This window comes from Corythoichthys intestinalis, chromosome 8 (assembly GCF_030265065.1).
Source record: "Corythoichthys intestinalis isolate RoL2023-P3 chromosome 8, ASM3026506v1, whole genome shotgun sequence".
Classification (NCBI taxonomy): domain Eukaryota; kingdom Metazoa; phylum Chordata; class Actinopteri; order Syngnathiformes; family Syngnathidae; genus Corythoichthys; species Corythoichthys intestinalis.
In genome coordinates this window covers 5,908,567-5,922,119 of record NC_080402.1, presented here as the reverse complement: position 1 = coordinate 5,922,119, position 13,553 = coordinate 5,908,567, and the positions used below count along the sequence as shown (strand labels likewise).

At 40.7% G+C, this 13,553-nt stretch overlaps 1 protein-coding gene across 2 annotated transcripts in view; it reads right to left on the bottom strand.

Annotated features, from left to right (window-relative positions):
• The window catches only part of spag5 (sperm associated antigen 5), a 34,902-nt gene extending 21,433 nt beyond the window's left edge, over positions 1–13,469 (bottom strand). Inside the window, exons 1-10 of one of the 2 annotated variants that reach the window (XM_057842499.1) lie at positions 13,188–13,469; positions 13,030–13,094; positions 12,824–12,922; positions 11,239–12,743; positions 8,303–8,498; positions 8,105–8,221; positions 7,867–7,959; positions 6,102–6,236; positions 5,901–6,020; positions 5,736–5,828 (exon numbers count right to left, since the gene is read on the bottom strand). In XM_057842499.1, coding sequence (XP_057698482.1) covers positions 5,736–5,828; positions 5,901–6,020; positions 6,102–6,236; positions 7,867–7,959; positions 8,105–8,221; positions 8,303–8,498; positions 11,239–12,743; positions 12,824–12,922; positions 13,030–13,047 — 2,376 coding nt within the window. In that variant the 5' untranslated portion in view covers positions 13,048–13,094; positions 13,188–13,469. The remainder of the gene's footprint in view (positions 1–5,735; positions 5,829–5,900; positions 6,021–6,101; positions 6,237–7,866; positions 7,960–8,104; positions 8,222–8,302; positions 8,499–11,238; positions 12,744–12,823; positions 12,923–13,029; positions 13,095–13,187) is intronic. The other variant, XM_057842498.1, reaches the window with a different exon arrangement.
• Positions 13,470–13,553: the final 84 nt, after the last annotated feature.

Below are 13,553 nucleotides of genomic sequence, written 5' to 3'. Positions count from 1 at the left end.
TGACCGTGGCTTCATAAGACCGTCATAATTATGACATGACACTATCATTGGCATTAATGAATGCTCAAGATGGGTGTCATTAAGTATCATCCGGCAAATTATGTCACTAACTCCATTCATGTCCAGCTCAGATCTTTTACATTTATTTAAAAGTGAAATAATTTGCCTGATAAAACTAAATGACATCTGTTATAAGAATTCATTAATGCTCATAACATTGTCATGTCATAATTGTGAAGATTTAATGTTATGCTAACTTTGATGCAGGTCGGACTTTCAGCAGCAAAATTAGTGGTGTGTTCCCCACCTCCACAACATTGACACCTTTTTACATTACTTACATGGGTTGCTGTTGCTGCTGCTGGCCGAAAAAAAATCTTCTACCGTAATTTTCGGACTATAAGCTGCAACTTTTTTCCTTCATTTTGAATCCTGCGGCTTGTAGTACAGTGCGGCTTATTTGTTGGTTTACTTGGGTTAATAGGTAACACTTTATTTGACAGCGTCATCATAAGACTAGAGCTGTCCCAACTAGTCGACGTCATCGATGACGTAAATGCGTCGACGGGCAAAACATACCGTCGACGGGTATTGACGGGTTTTTAAAAAATTACATGCGGATAAAGTTTAGAATGGCGGGCGCTCGCGATGTAAGCGGTTGTGACGAACACCCCCAAGTGGGCCGCTGTTATTACAATGTGACCGGCATTGTCAGATTGAGAAAAGAGGAAGAAAGTGGGCGAGCGAGCGAGAGAGAGAGAGAGCGAAACAGAGGGAGTGAAATCGGTGAGTTTGGAAAGTGCGCGCTGCGCGGGTAGTGCGGAGTTCAGTGGCTGCAGCCCCTGCGTTTTTGTTTTGGACAATAAAAGTATCGATAAAGAGCCATCTGACGCCTCTCGGTGTTTTTATGAATGCCGCCGCCTTCCTGAGGAGGACATGGGCCGAACCAACGACAACGAGCCAAGTGAATCGCCGGTTCACTCCTCATTATGGCGAGGAGTTGAAAACACCGCCAATTACCAAAAAATTATTAGATTAGTCGACTAATCGTAAAAATAGTCGGCTGACTAATCGGGAGGAAATTTGTCGTTTGGGACAGCCCTACATAAGACCGTCATAATTATGACTTGACACTATCATGGGCATGACTGAATGCTTATGACAGATGTCCTTAAGTGTCATCTGGAAAATTATTTCACTAACTCCATTTATGTCCAGCTCGGATCTTTTACATCCATTCAAAAGTGAGATAATTTGCCGGATAACACTAAATGACATCTGTTATAAGCATTCATTAACCCTCATGACAGTATAATGTCATACTTAGGATTGCCTAATAACAGTTTTATGGCGCCACTGTCAAATAAAGTGTTACCAAATACCATAACTAGCAATTAATGAAACAACTTGACAACAACTTGTTACATCTGTAACACTGCAATGCATGTTAGGAAACATGTTGGACAACAACAGTGTTGACAGCAGGTGGCAGCAGAGGTTGACTGTCTCCCCCTATGGAGCAGTGATGGTCAAAGTTTTGCAGCCAATTGGTTCAAAGCTTCATTGTGGTTTATTTAGTCTTATGACAGTCGTATGATGCCACGGTCAAATAAAGTTTAACCGGTTAATATCTATGGTGTAAATATCCCATAATACAGTGAGGACAGTTGCGTCTTATAGTCCAGTGCGGCTTATCGATGGTCAATTATGTTTTCGTGTCAAATTTGTTGGGTGGCTGCTTATTGTCAGGTGTGCCTTATAGTGTGAAAATTACAGCACTTCATATAGTAATCTAATCTCTACTTTCTTATGTTCAAATTGAATATTTCTTTACAACTAGATATAAACCAATCGGTTTACAACAATGCAACAAGCAACCCAGGGATATACCACTGTCAAATGGCAGCAAGTAAATATCTCGGCAAGCCGCCTAGGATCGGTTTAAAGAATTCGCTGACAAGCTCATCCCACAGCTCTGTAGCAAAACAATCTGACCAGTAGCAGAATGTGACAAAATCATGCCAGTTGTCATACTAGCTTGGCTTACTAACTAGCACAGCTATTCTCCCAGTCCAGCCCAACTGCGTCATCTCCCCCAGCGTGCATTGCGCGTGTAAAACATGTACTAAATATCATACATTTTTAATTCAATGGCAATTATATACTGTATGTGTTTCTAATAACATATTTTAGTAGAAGAGAACAATTGCGGCTTATTAGAGCCTACAACTCTTTAGGTCTGAGGTTTCCTTTAAAGGGTATGTCATGCCCTGGGAAAATGTTAATATTCCATCATTTATCCATAAACGCATGCCTTTTGTATTCATATCATGCCACTTCGTGTAATTACACACAAGAAAATGAGAGAAATTTTAAAGTGAATACGAGTAGCTTTAATTACTTGGGAATATCGGTAACCAAGCAATATAAGGCACTCCGTGAGCATAATTTTGACAGGCTTTTGGTCAAGACTAAGACTGACCTGGCTAATTGTTCACTGCTGCATACCTCACTAGCAGCACGCGTTAATGCTGTCAAGATGACGGTATTGCCCAGATATTTATACTTGTTTCAATGTTTGCCTATTTTCATTCCTGTTTCATATTTTAAAAAATTGGATTCAATTATTTCTTCTTATATATGGAATAATAAACAGCCACGTTTACGTAAAGAATTCCTGCAAGGGGCTAAAAGCGACGGCGGTTTGGCTCTTCCTAATTTTCAGTTGTATTACTGGGCCGCAAATCTAAATTGTATGGCATATTGGTTATATTACCATCTTAAGGAGAATGGTCCCGCTTGGGTGCAGATGGAAGCATGTGCATGTCTCCCAAATTCATTAGCCGCCTTGTGTGGTGCGCCACTGCCCTTGAAAGTTGGGGTATCAGGAAATAACCCAGTATTATCTCACTCCCTTCGGATACTATCTCAATTTAGGAAAAAAAAATGGTGTAGTTGGTACTTGTCTTTTTAGCCCAGTGGCATCGAATCATTTTTTGGTCCCCTCAACAGTCGATAAAGCCTTTCATTTGTGGTCCAGCCTGGGTCTTACACGTTTAAATGACCTTTTTGTGGATGATATTTTTGCCTCTTTCGCACAGCTAGTCCAAAGATTTAATATTCCTAACTCTCATCATTTTAGATATCTGCAACTTAGAAGCTTCGTTAAGAGTATCATATCGCTTTTCCCAAATAAACCTCCTACAACAGTTTTAGATGATGTTATGTCTTTAGATCCGACAGAGAAAGGGGGAATTAAGCGCATTTTTAATCTAATTTCTAATAAGGTAGCTCCGTCCTTATCCAGAATCAAAGACCTGTGGGCACGGGATCTTCAAACACCAATCGGAGAGGGACTGTGGTCTAAGGTTTTGGGTAGGGTACATAATTCATCTATGTGCGCTCGTCATGTTCTGATTCAATTTAAGGTAGTACACCGGGTACACTATTCTAAGGTAAGATTGTCCAGAATCTTTCCAGAAATCAGCCCTTTGTGTGATAGGTGCAAGCTGGCGGATGCAACACTGATCCATATGTTTTGGTTATGTCCCAGCTTAGAAATATTTTGGAAGGGTATTTTTGAAGCCCTCTCCCTCGTGTTAGGGGTCGGAATCACTCCTGATCCTATAATATCAATATTTGGAGTTTTACCGGAGGGTCTGTGGCTGCCTACTTGGGGGTGTAGGGTTATTGCTTTTACCACCCTTTTGGCGCGACGTTTAGTTCTTTTGAGGTGGAAGGAGGCTGCCCCACCCACAACTTCGCATTGGATAAGGGATGTGCTGATGAATCTTAGGCTCGAGAAAATCAGATATATTCTTCGCGGTTCTGAAAAGAAATTTTATAATACATGGGGACCTTTTCTTTCATTCTTTGACAACACCACTACACAAGTGCAGGAATGACATATGCACTGTTATATTGCTAATTTAGCCATGGGGGATGGGCAACGGTACGGTCGCTTTCCATGCTGCTCCTATTTGGTGGGACATTTGAATGTATTGCACTGTATTTTTATTCCGTAACCACTATGTATCGAAGTGATGGCACGGAAGAACTTTCTATGACTCTCTGGACATTTACGATTAGACATAGACTTCATGGTTGTTTGTCTTGGATAACTTAGAGTGAAACATTTTTTTTTTTTTTTTTTTTTAATTTATTTATTATTATTATTATTTTGTTTAGTTTGGGAGGGGTGTTCTGTATTTTTGTAACACCAATAAAAAGAAATTTGAAAGAAAGAAAATGAGAGAAATTTGGCTCGATTGTCAAGCTAAAACGACCGGCGCCCGTGATCTGGCAGATTGTGTGCGTGACGTCACGACAAGTGAAGAGAGTGCCACCGGCCATTAGGGGGGCAACGCCTGTCTGCATCAATATAATTCCTTCTAGTGAGGGGAGAATTAGGGGTGTTTTGAGCTGTTTATGCTGATGCATTGTGTTCGTCCTGCACATATTCCAGGTTCCCTCATGAAGAAACACCCCTCGTTGTCAATAAAAGAGAATTCAGAATTGACAGTGAGGAGTGTTTCTTCAACAAGAAAAAGGCTCAGTGCTTTAATACTGAATGGCGGCGAAAATGGCGGACAATTTTGTTTCTAGTTTCAGCGACGAATCCGACGTAGAAGGACGTAACGAATGTTCATGTAATGGTGACGAGGAGAGATACGAAGCTTTAATCGGTGTTTTACGTTACCAATTTGAGCCCAAACGAACGCCAATGCAGCGTAATGAAACGTTTGAGGGGAGCAATGACACTGATGAAACATTGGCAGCAGATCGTGTGGGAAACACCAATGATTTGTTTTGCATTTCTTTTTGTGAAGCTGATACACCGTGACTGCAAAATAAAGGAATGCATAGAATAATTATCATTTATTGCGCTATCCTAGCTTTTCGCTCTGCCAACAGACACAAATATGAATGGGATCAGAGGATTTGTTCTATATATTTTACGAATTTTACGATAATTTATACATGTGTCCAGTCCTGTATCCAATGCGTGACATTTTTTTATTATAAAAGAGTACTCACTCTGGCCATTTCGAGCTTGGCTGCTCCCCTCCTTTCCTTAGCCTTAGCCTCCTTTGCTAGTCATCATCCTTTTTCTTGGTGTCTCGGCAAATTTAGGTCGCTGCGCGTGTATGGTCAGCACCGCATCTCCTTTGAGCAGCAATCTTTTAGCAAAATCCAATTTCACTTGTCCATAGTTCGAGAAGCTTTCAGGGGGAAAAGGCGCACCCCAGAAAAGCGCCGTGCCGGAGGCTGTGTCTAGAAAATTAGCCCTCTTTGCACGGACGAACTTTACCCATCGTCTGCGTAGTCCAGCTTTTTTTTTCGCGTTCGGGAACTCATGGATACTATATTCCGATAAATAACTATTTGTACACCACATAGCACAGCAGTTTTGAACCATTTTTGTGATGTTTTCATCAAACAAACCCCAACGCTACTCTCTCGTCGTTAAAAAACAATGGCACCTGGCTCTGCCTCGACTGTCAATCACTTGTCGTGACATCCCCGCCCCATTCGGCTGTTTCCGGAACACTTTCGGGAATGTTCGTCATTTTCGATCTATTTTCGATAATTGCTCATTAATGTGATTGATTTTTTCGTTAACTTTATCAATATTTGTTATCTTGGCACAAAACGGTTCTATTGATGTCTCACACCCCCTTTGCCGCTACATACCCTTTAAGCAATAGTAGTAAATTCAAATATATTCAACTCACTTCTTTGGTCAAATTGGACTGATCTTCCACTGTTTGGCTCACGAGATTCAGAGTAGAGTCAAGGGTTTCACTGCTGGTTTTGTTCAATGCAACCTGCGTGTGGAAGAATACACGTAGTAGTACTCCTGCAGTAGTGAGTGACTTGCTCCATTGTGTTCCTTTTACCTGCTCTGTGAAGGCCCCATTGAGGACAGCCAGGAGTTGGCGCTGAGATCCGACGCTCCTCTGAAGCTCTGCCATTTCGTGAGCGCAGTGAGTTCGCAGCTGCTCCATTGTACTGAAGGCCTGAAAGTGCGAAAACATGTAGAAGAAGCGGCTTTTTGAGAGTGTCAATCAAAGGTGAGATTGAAAAAATTTGATCCTTACAGCATCCTTGGATGTTAGGGCGTCTTCCATTTGAGTCTTCATCTCATCTCTTTGTTGGAAAGCTTCCTTCACCTTCTGCGTCATTCGGAGCTGTATTTCGTTGAACTTTCTGTACATTAACTTCATTTTGTCATACTATAAAAAGAGAGCATGTATTGAATTGTAGTTATGTACGTAAATAGTGGAACATTTTTAAGCCATTCATTTTTTGTGCTTCATGTCCTTATTATTCTCACCTAGAGAGAATTTAACTTTATTAAACTTATATTTTATTATTTGGTTTTAATGTCGGATTCAAACTTCATCCTAGAAATATTTTATTTTTTTAAACCACCCATACCACTCAAATTTTGTATCAAAAATGCCTTTTTACCGTATTTTTCAGACTATACTTGCCAGTTTTTTTTTTTTTTCAGTTTTGCAGGGTTTGTGACTTATACTCTGGAGCGACTTATGTGTGGAATTATTAACACATCATTATATTATTCCACATGTTATTTTCACACTAAACCGCAAGAGGGTGAACCTCCAAGGCCTGTGTTTCAACATTGGCAGCAGGGCCGGCCCAGCCTATACGCAGACTATGCAGCTGCTTAGGGCCCCTGACCGCTAGGGGGCCCCCAATCTGGCAATTGTTTAATTTATATTCTATTTTGTTTACTACAATTTGCTTTATTTGACTTTTGTGAGTTTTGATACTTGATTACAAGCTTAAAAAAATAAAAGTTCTTCCTCAACTTCTTTCTTTCCTCTTTTAGAAAAAGGTTTGGCGCTATCTACTGTAAGTACTGACAATCATTTGGGGTGAGAAGTTTGAAGTATGCAGTGCAACAAAATCTGATTAATATACAAAATATGGACGTTTGGGTTGGATTGCATGTATGGGTTTCACAGTTCACTGTGACGAAATGGTGGGCCAAAAATATGGGCTCCTTTCCATTATTTTGCTCAGGGCCCACAAATGGCCTGGGCCGGCCCTGATTGGCAGTAACTTATAAAAACAACTAAGAAGGGCTGGACAAAATGAAAATATTCTGCAAATTAGAAGCTGCGAGTAGTAAAATTTGCAGCCGAAAACAGTAATCGAGCAGCAGAAAGAAAGTTTGGAGTTGGCGAGAACCTACAAAAGGACTGGAAAAATGCAGAGGTAATACTTACTGAAACAAAGAAAACAAAAAAAAAAGCTAATCGCTAATGGAGCGACACTGATTGTTTGGTAAACTTGTTAGCATGTTCTTTATGCTATCTGAATAACTTTTAACAGCTATGTTACATTAACATGTAACACACACATAAATGTGTGGATTGTTATTGCTGTATTAGCAGCTAGTTATAAACACAAATTTGAATTGCCGTTATTGAAGATGAAACTGATTTCATTTCATTTTTATTTTAGTTTCATTCTGCAATGTTGATGTTTAAGCAGCTGAATAATATCAGCAAACCACACAGATGTATGAAATAGTCATTTCGGAGCTTAGCTTGCTCTAACGTCTTTAAGAGGACAGTACAATGACGTAAAATACATGTTTTTGGATAGTCATTTTGAGATTTGGGGGGTATTTAAGGGTATTTAAAGGGTTACTTCCGACTTGCGTATAAATTCGGGTTACGTCGCCACCAGAGGAACTGAACTCGTTCCTAACCTGGGAACTACCTCTACTATGGATTTTTCTGAAATTTTGCAATATTTTGGGATAATCTACTACTGCCGTGACCCAACCTTGGATAAGATTCCTGGAAAATAAAAGAACATGATACTTACATGCAACGCGAGACTTTTATGATCTTCTCGAACAAATGCCTCCATTTTCTTCATGTCAGCGAGCGCTGCGTCTGTGTCGCTTCTCAAAGACGTCTGTTGGGTTAGATTTATCATTTGTGTTAAACCTTAGCAGTTTTTAAGTGATTTAAGTCGATTTAGGACATCCAGCAATCGATGATTTAAATGAGAGCCCTTGTAAGGGTTAAAAAAAAAATCCAAATATAAATCCAAGTCTCACCATGGTAACACACATTCCCTGCATTGACTGGACCAGTTCCTGCAGAGACCTTCCGTCTTGCTCCAAGTCACCAATTCGGTTTAAAGCCTCCATATATAAGTCTCTGTACATTGTGGTCTAAGCGAAAAATACACAAAAACAACAAAATATTAGCCATGGATTGAGCAGATTATTTCTATCTATTTTCTTGTTATTCACCTGGCTGAGCTCCGTATGGTCCGTCTGTACGGGTCTGTCCCGCAACTCGGAGGGCGGCGGGCCCGCGGAGGGGCTGCCTATTGGCGCTCGAGCGGCGGCCAGCTGCTGCACCAAGGCCTCTACTACGATCATGCTCGACAGCAGCCTCTGCTCCAGCTCCTCTCGGGGGACGCGCTCCAGGCTGTTTGGGAAGCAGCTGCCAGAGCACACAAACAAATGTGAATTATCTGCCATTGAAAGGTTTCAAAGCCACTCGTTACAAAAAATGGCCAATTAATTCATAGAGTGGAAGCGAAAATTTTTGAGGTACGAGTTTATTCGTAACTCGTTGGCTGGCATTGATACGATTTTGTTGATTTGATTCAAGAGCTTTCGATTGATTTGAGTAAACATTTATGACAACCAGTTAGATTTCACCGAAAGCACGAGTGTCTCGAACCCATATAGACCCTACCCACGTGACGTCACAACTCCTTCCTCCTGACTGGTGCCGCCCAATTGTCCGTCAACACATCATGTTTACCTGTTACGGCTACGTACATTCCTCCTATTTACGACGTGTTTTTCTGCTCGTTAACATTAATAATCAAAATGGTGAAGGCGTGTGTGGCGGTCGGTTGCAATAACAGAGAAGATAGACGGAGAAGACGGAGAGACTTGAAGTTCTACCGGATTCCGAGAGACCCGGAGAGAAGAGAGCGAGATGGGCTGCTGCAATTCGACGAGAAAACTGGGCTCCAAACGATTACCACAGATTATGTAGTAGTCATTTTATATCTGGTAAGATGCATTTAATATATATTTAGAGGGTTTTGGGCTGACAACCACAATTAAGATCATTGCTAGGCTAGTCGCCGACAACATACACGTATGTATGTAGTGAGAGTGCTATCGCTAAACCATATAAACATTAAAAGCCCTAACTCCATTGACAAACGACATGAAATACATTAGACTTGACAGTGGATGTTAGCAATAACAAAAGATTTTGAATTGAAAATTTTGTATTCACCTTTCCAAGCACAAGATAGAATCCTGCCGAATTTTCGTGGACGAGGACCTGTTTCACCCAACCAGCAACGAAGTATTTATAAGCCTCCAAGCTCTTAAAGTTTTTCAAACTTTCGTGAGAATAGGCTGATTTTGTGTGGACAATATCAGTACATATCAGGGTAGCTAGCAGATGTCAGGCAAATACGGCGGAGACAGCGGGTCGAAAAACATCGATTTAGGCATCAAATCTGGATCTGGCGAATGGATAAACTGAGGCTTTTCCACATAACGCCTTTTACAGTATGCAACGCATCAAGTGAGTTTACGGCATCCGAAAGCACCGGGTCTTCCATGAAATGCATTATAAATTGCTCGATCAATTGAGACCATTGATAATACAGACACAAAATGACGGACAAGGGGGCGGAACCATACAGTGAGCACGTGATTTTGTGACGTCGGTGGGTAGGGTCTATACCGGAAATGTATGATTGCCTCAAATTATTTCTGTTCATTGTAGGGGTGGGAACCTCTGGGTACCTTACAATATGAAACGCGATACAATGCTCACGATGATGATTATCTCACGATATGGCGATAACAACAATTATCAACACATGGGTCGGGAAATCATTCTACAATATATTGATTTTTGGTCACTTACTGTTGGTTTTGGGGCATTTCTGGGTCATTTCCTGTTAATGTTGGGGCATTTACAGATCACCTTCTTTTGATTTTAGTGCTGCAACGATTAATCGATTAACTCAAGTAATTTAATTAGAAAAAAAGCTTTGAATCAAATTTTGCCGCATCGAGGATTCTTTTAATTAGAATGGCATTGTAATGGTTTGTTTTGAAAGTGTTTGCATTGCAACAGTGAATATGAAATAACTCATCCAACATGGCTGAATCCAGCTGCTCCCTGTTAAGACCAACATAAGGTTGTAAGATTTTGTTTGCGCTAATATGATTGTTTATGCATTCATAATTTAGTTTCTAAGTATATATTTAGCAGTCTTTAGTGGGAATATGTGTTTGAACGATTTGTTAAGAGCTTTGAGAAAAAAAAAAAAACTTAGCATTTTATAGCACGTAAGCTAGCGGTCTTTTGCTGTGCAAGTTCGCCAATTGTTCTTTTGTTGTACTGGGTGTTGTAATTGTTTGTTTTGAAAGTGTTTGCGTCGAGTTTTATTGATTGGGTGGATATATTGCCCTCCAGTGGCAACAGTGAATATGACATAACTCATTTAACATGGCTGAATCCAGCTGCTCCCTGTTAAGACCAACATAAGACAAGTTTGTTTTTTTTGTGCTGATGTTTTTTTAATACATTCGTAATTTAGTTAATAGGTTTATTAAGCCTTTTTTTGTGGGAACGTGTTTGACCGATCTGTTAAGCGCATTGTTAAAAAAAAAAAAAAAAAAGATAAATAAATAAATAAAAAGTTAGTGTTTTATAGCATTTAGGCTAGCTGACATTTGCGATGCAAGTTAGCCAATTGTTCTTTTGTGTGCTTATATTTATTTTATTTTTGAATGAAAGTGCAATTCAGCAGTTTGAAGAAACACTCGGGAATTTTATACTATATTCGTATTTAATGCTCTAGTGAAAGCGCAATCTTAGCAAGCCTTTGTTTTACATCTCCTAAAATTGATTCTGCAACGCATTAAATGTTCATAATCCGATTACGCGATTACTCGACCTACCTGCTGATAGATTAATCGACTACCAAAATAATCGATAGCTGCAGCCCTAATTGATTTAAGGTTACCGAACAGGAAGTGACCTGCGAATGACCCCAAATGAATAGGAAGAAAATAATTGTGATATTTTTGCTTCAGATTATCATACCGTCAGAATCTCATACCGGTACATGCTTAATCGTGAGGTGCCCAGAGATATATCAATCCAAATCCACAACAGTGAAAGCCCTAGCACTTACTTCCAAAGAAGAGGATCCGTGAGCGTGCAAGCGTCAGCCACGGAAAATTCCGCTTTCCTCACAAACTCTCCCGACGTATTGAGGCTTCGATCGAAACGTTTGACAGGGGTGACGCCCACGCAGGTGCTCCGGGACTCGACGGGAACAGGAGCTTGTTCAGTAGTGGTTGGATGTGCGATGAAATCCATCTTTCCTGATGCCAGGATGAGAAACTCCGCCATCTGTCGGAGTTGCTGCTGAAGCGGACCGTCCGGAGTGAATGATGGCGCAGACCCCTGGAGCTTCTTAGTCAAATCTGTCTGCGGATCCTCCGACTGGGGTTTGTTGCACAGAGTCGTGGAGTTTAAAAGGGGACTTTGGTTAGGGCTTTCCAAGTGGTCCACCAACCAAGCGGTTTGTTCTTCAGTTTCAGGTGGAATCACATTCTTCTCGCAATCATTGATGGTTTCCCGGCGAGCCCTCATGAGAGACATGGATGCTCTTCGGATAGGACTGATGAGATGCAGAGCTGATACAACCGAGGGATACTCCGACAGCACTTTGAAAACATTAGGTACGGTCTCCACAGGTGCATCAGGTCCATTTTCCGACGAACCTAGGGCGCTGTCCTTTGCCTCACTGAGTTCCTCATGCTGTTCCGCATCTGGGAGTACATCATTAGGTACTATAAATTCCTGATGTGACTGGCCGGTTGCAGTTTGTTCTCCAGGTTGATGAACAGTCTCGTTTAACATTTCACCAAGCACAGGAGTTCCATCGATTAATTCATGTTGGACATTCAAAGAAACGGAATTTTGAGATGTTGTCTTTGAGGCTGGTGTAAGATCAGCTAAGTCGTCATCATTTTTACTCTCTTGAATGGAACCCAGTAGAAGATCTTCATTGTTTTGTTGGATCTGGGAGTCATTAGTTTGTTCCTGTGTACACACAAACACCTCCTCTTGTCCAAGAACATCCAGATTAGTCTCAAAATGGCAGTATGGACGTTCAATGTGATTGCCGCATTGCTGAACATCAGCAGCTAAAAAGCTAGCTTCTGGATGACTGCTTGCCATTTGTTCTTCTATAAGAGGAACAGTCTCGTCTGCCATTTTAGTGATGTCGGAAATTTCCACTTCACCTCCAGCACAGGTGAATGACTTGAATGTTACATCGCAGACAACACTTGTGCACTTTATTGAGACATCCATCGCATCAGTCTTGGCTGGGAAATCAACAAGTGGGCTGTCTGGTTGCTCTGGAAAGCAGTAGGGATGTTCTGCATGCATGCTACAGATCTCACTGCTGTCCAAGTCTTCTTCTTCAAAGGTCTCGGTGGCAGTTTGGTCCTCCGGCAAAATTATGCTGTCTTCTGTACACAGAGACGGCTCTTCTGAAACAATCACTTCTCCACTGGAGCAGATGAAGGATTTAAATGTGACATCAGAAAGTCCACAAGCGGCTTCTTCAATGGTTTGTGTCATTTGGGCTGGTGGAGGAGAGCAAGGGCCCAGACAGACATCTTCCTGTTGGTTATAATGACTGTGTTAGATTTGCCGAATGACAAAAAGTAATGTTTAAATTAGTTTGAGGAGAAACATGGTACCTTGTTCAACTGTGATTTGGATTTTCGTCTGAGTGGAGGAGAAAGAAGCTGTTTTTCATTTTCCAGACTTCTCAAGGGAGGGCGCCCACAACTAGAAGGCTAAATAAGCATTCAAAATTATAATTTAAAAAAATCGTCAGGAATGTACTTGAAACTTTGGCGATGCTAACAACAATGCAATGCAAACAATAAAAATGTTCTCTCACCGAGTTTTGACTTGACATCGTTGTAATACTGCAAAATACCTGGTATATAAGCGGGAACACTGTTTCTTAAAATATATATATACATATATTAAACTATATCGAAGTTATAGACCACTATAATTCGTTATATGAGTAAAAATGTATCATGAACAACTTACCTAACGGTGACCGTAGATGCTTACGAGCAAGCTAATGTTAGCGAGTTGTTCCTATCACATCTCCACAATTTACTAAAGAATAAAAGTTAAATAAATATTTACAAACGCCGTACAGTATATTTCGAAAATTTCGTCTATCCTCGAAGTTGTCAACAACCGCGTTTCATTCAAAAACAGAAATAACCGCGTTGCTATTGGTCAATTTCTTCTTCTCTTTTTACTGGCAGTTTATTCTACAATGCTGCCCCCTCTGTCCGGTGTACGCACTTTAAAATATATTCTTTCGGTTGTGTGAAAGAAGCTTGATAAAATTTCGATTCTCCAACTTCAACTTCGTATTGATTTTTTTATGTATTTATTGAGAAC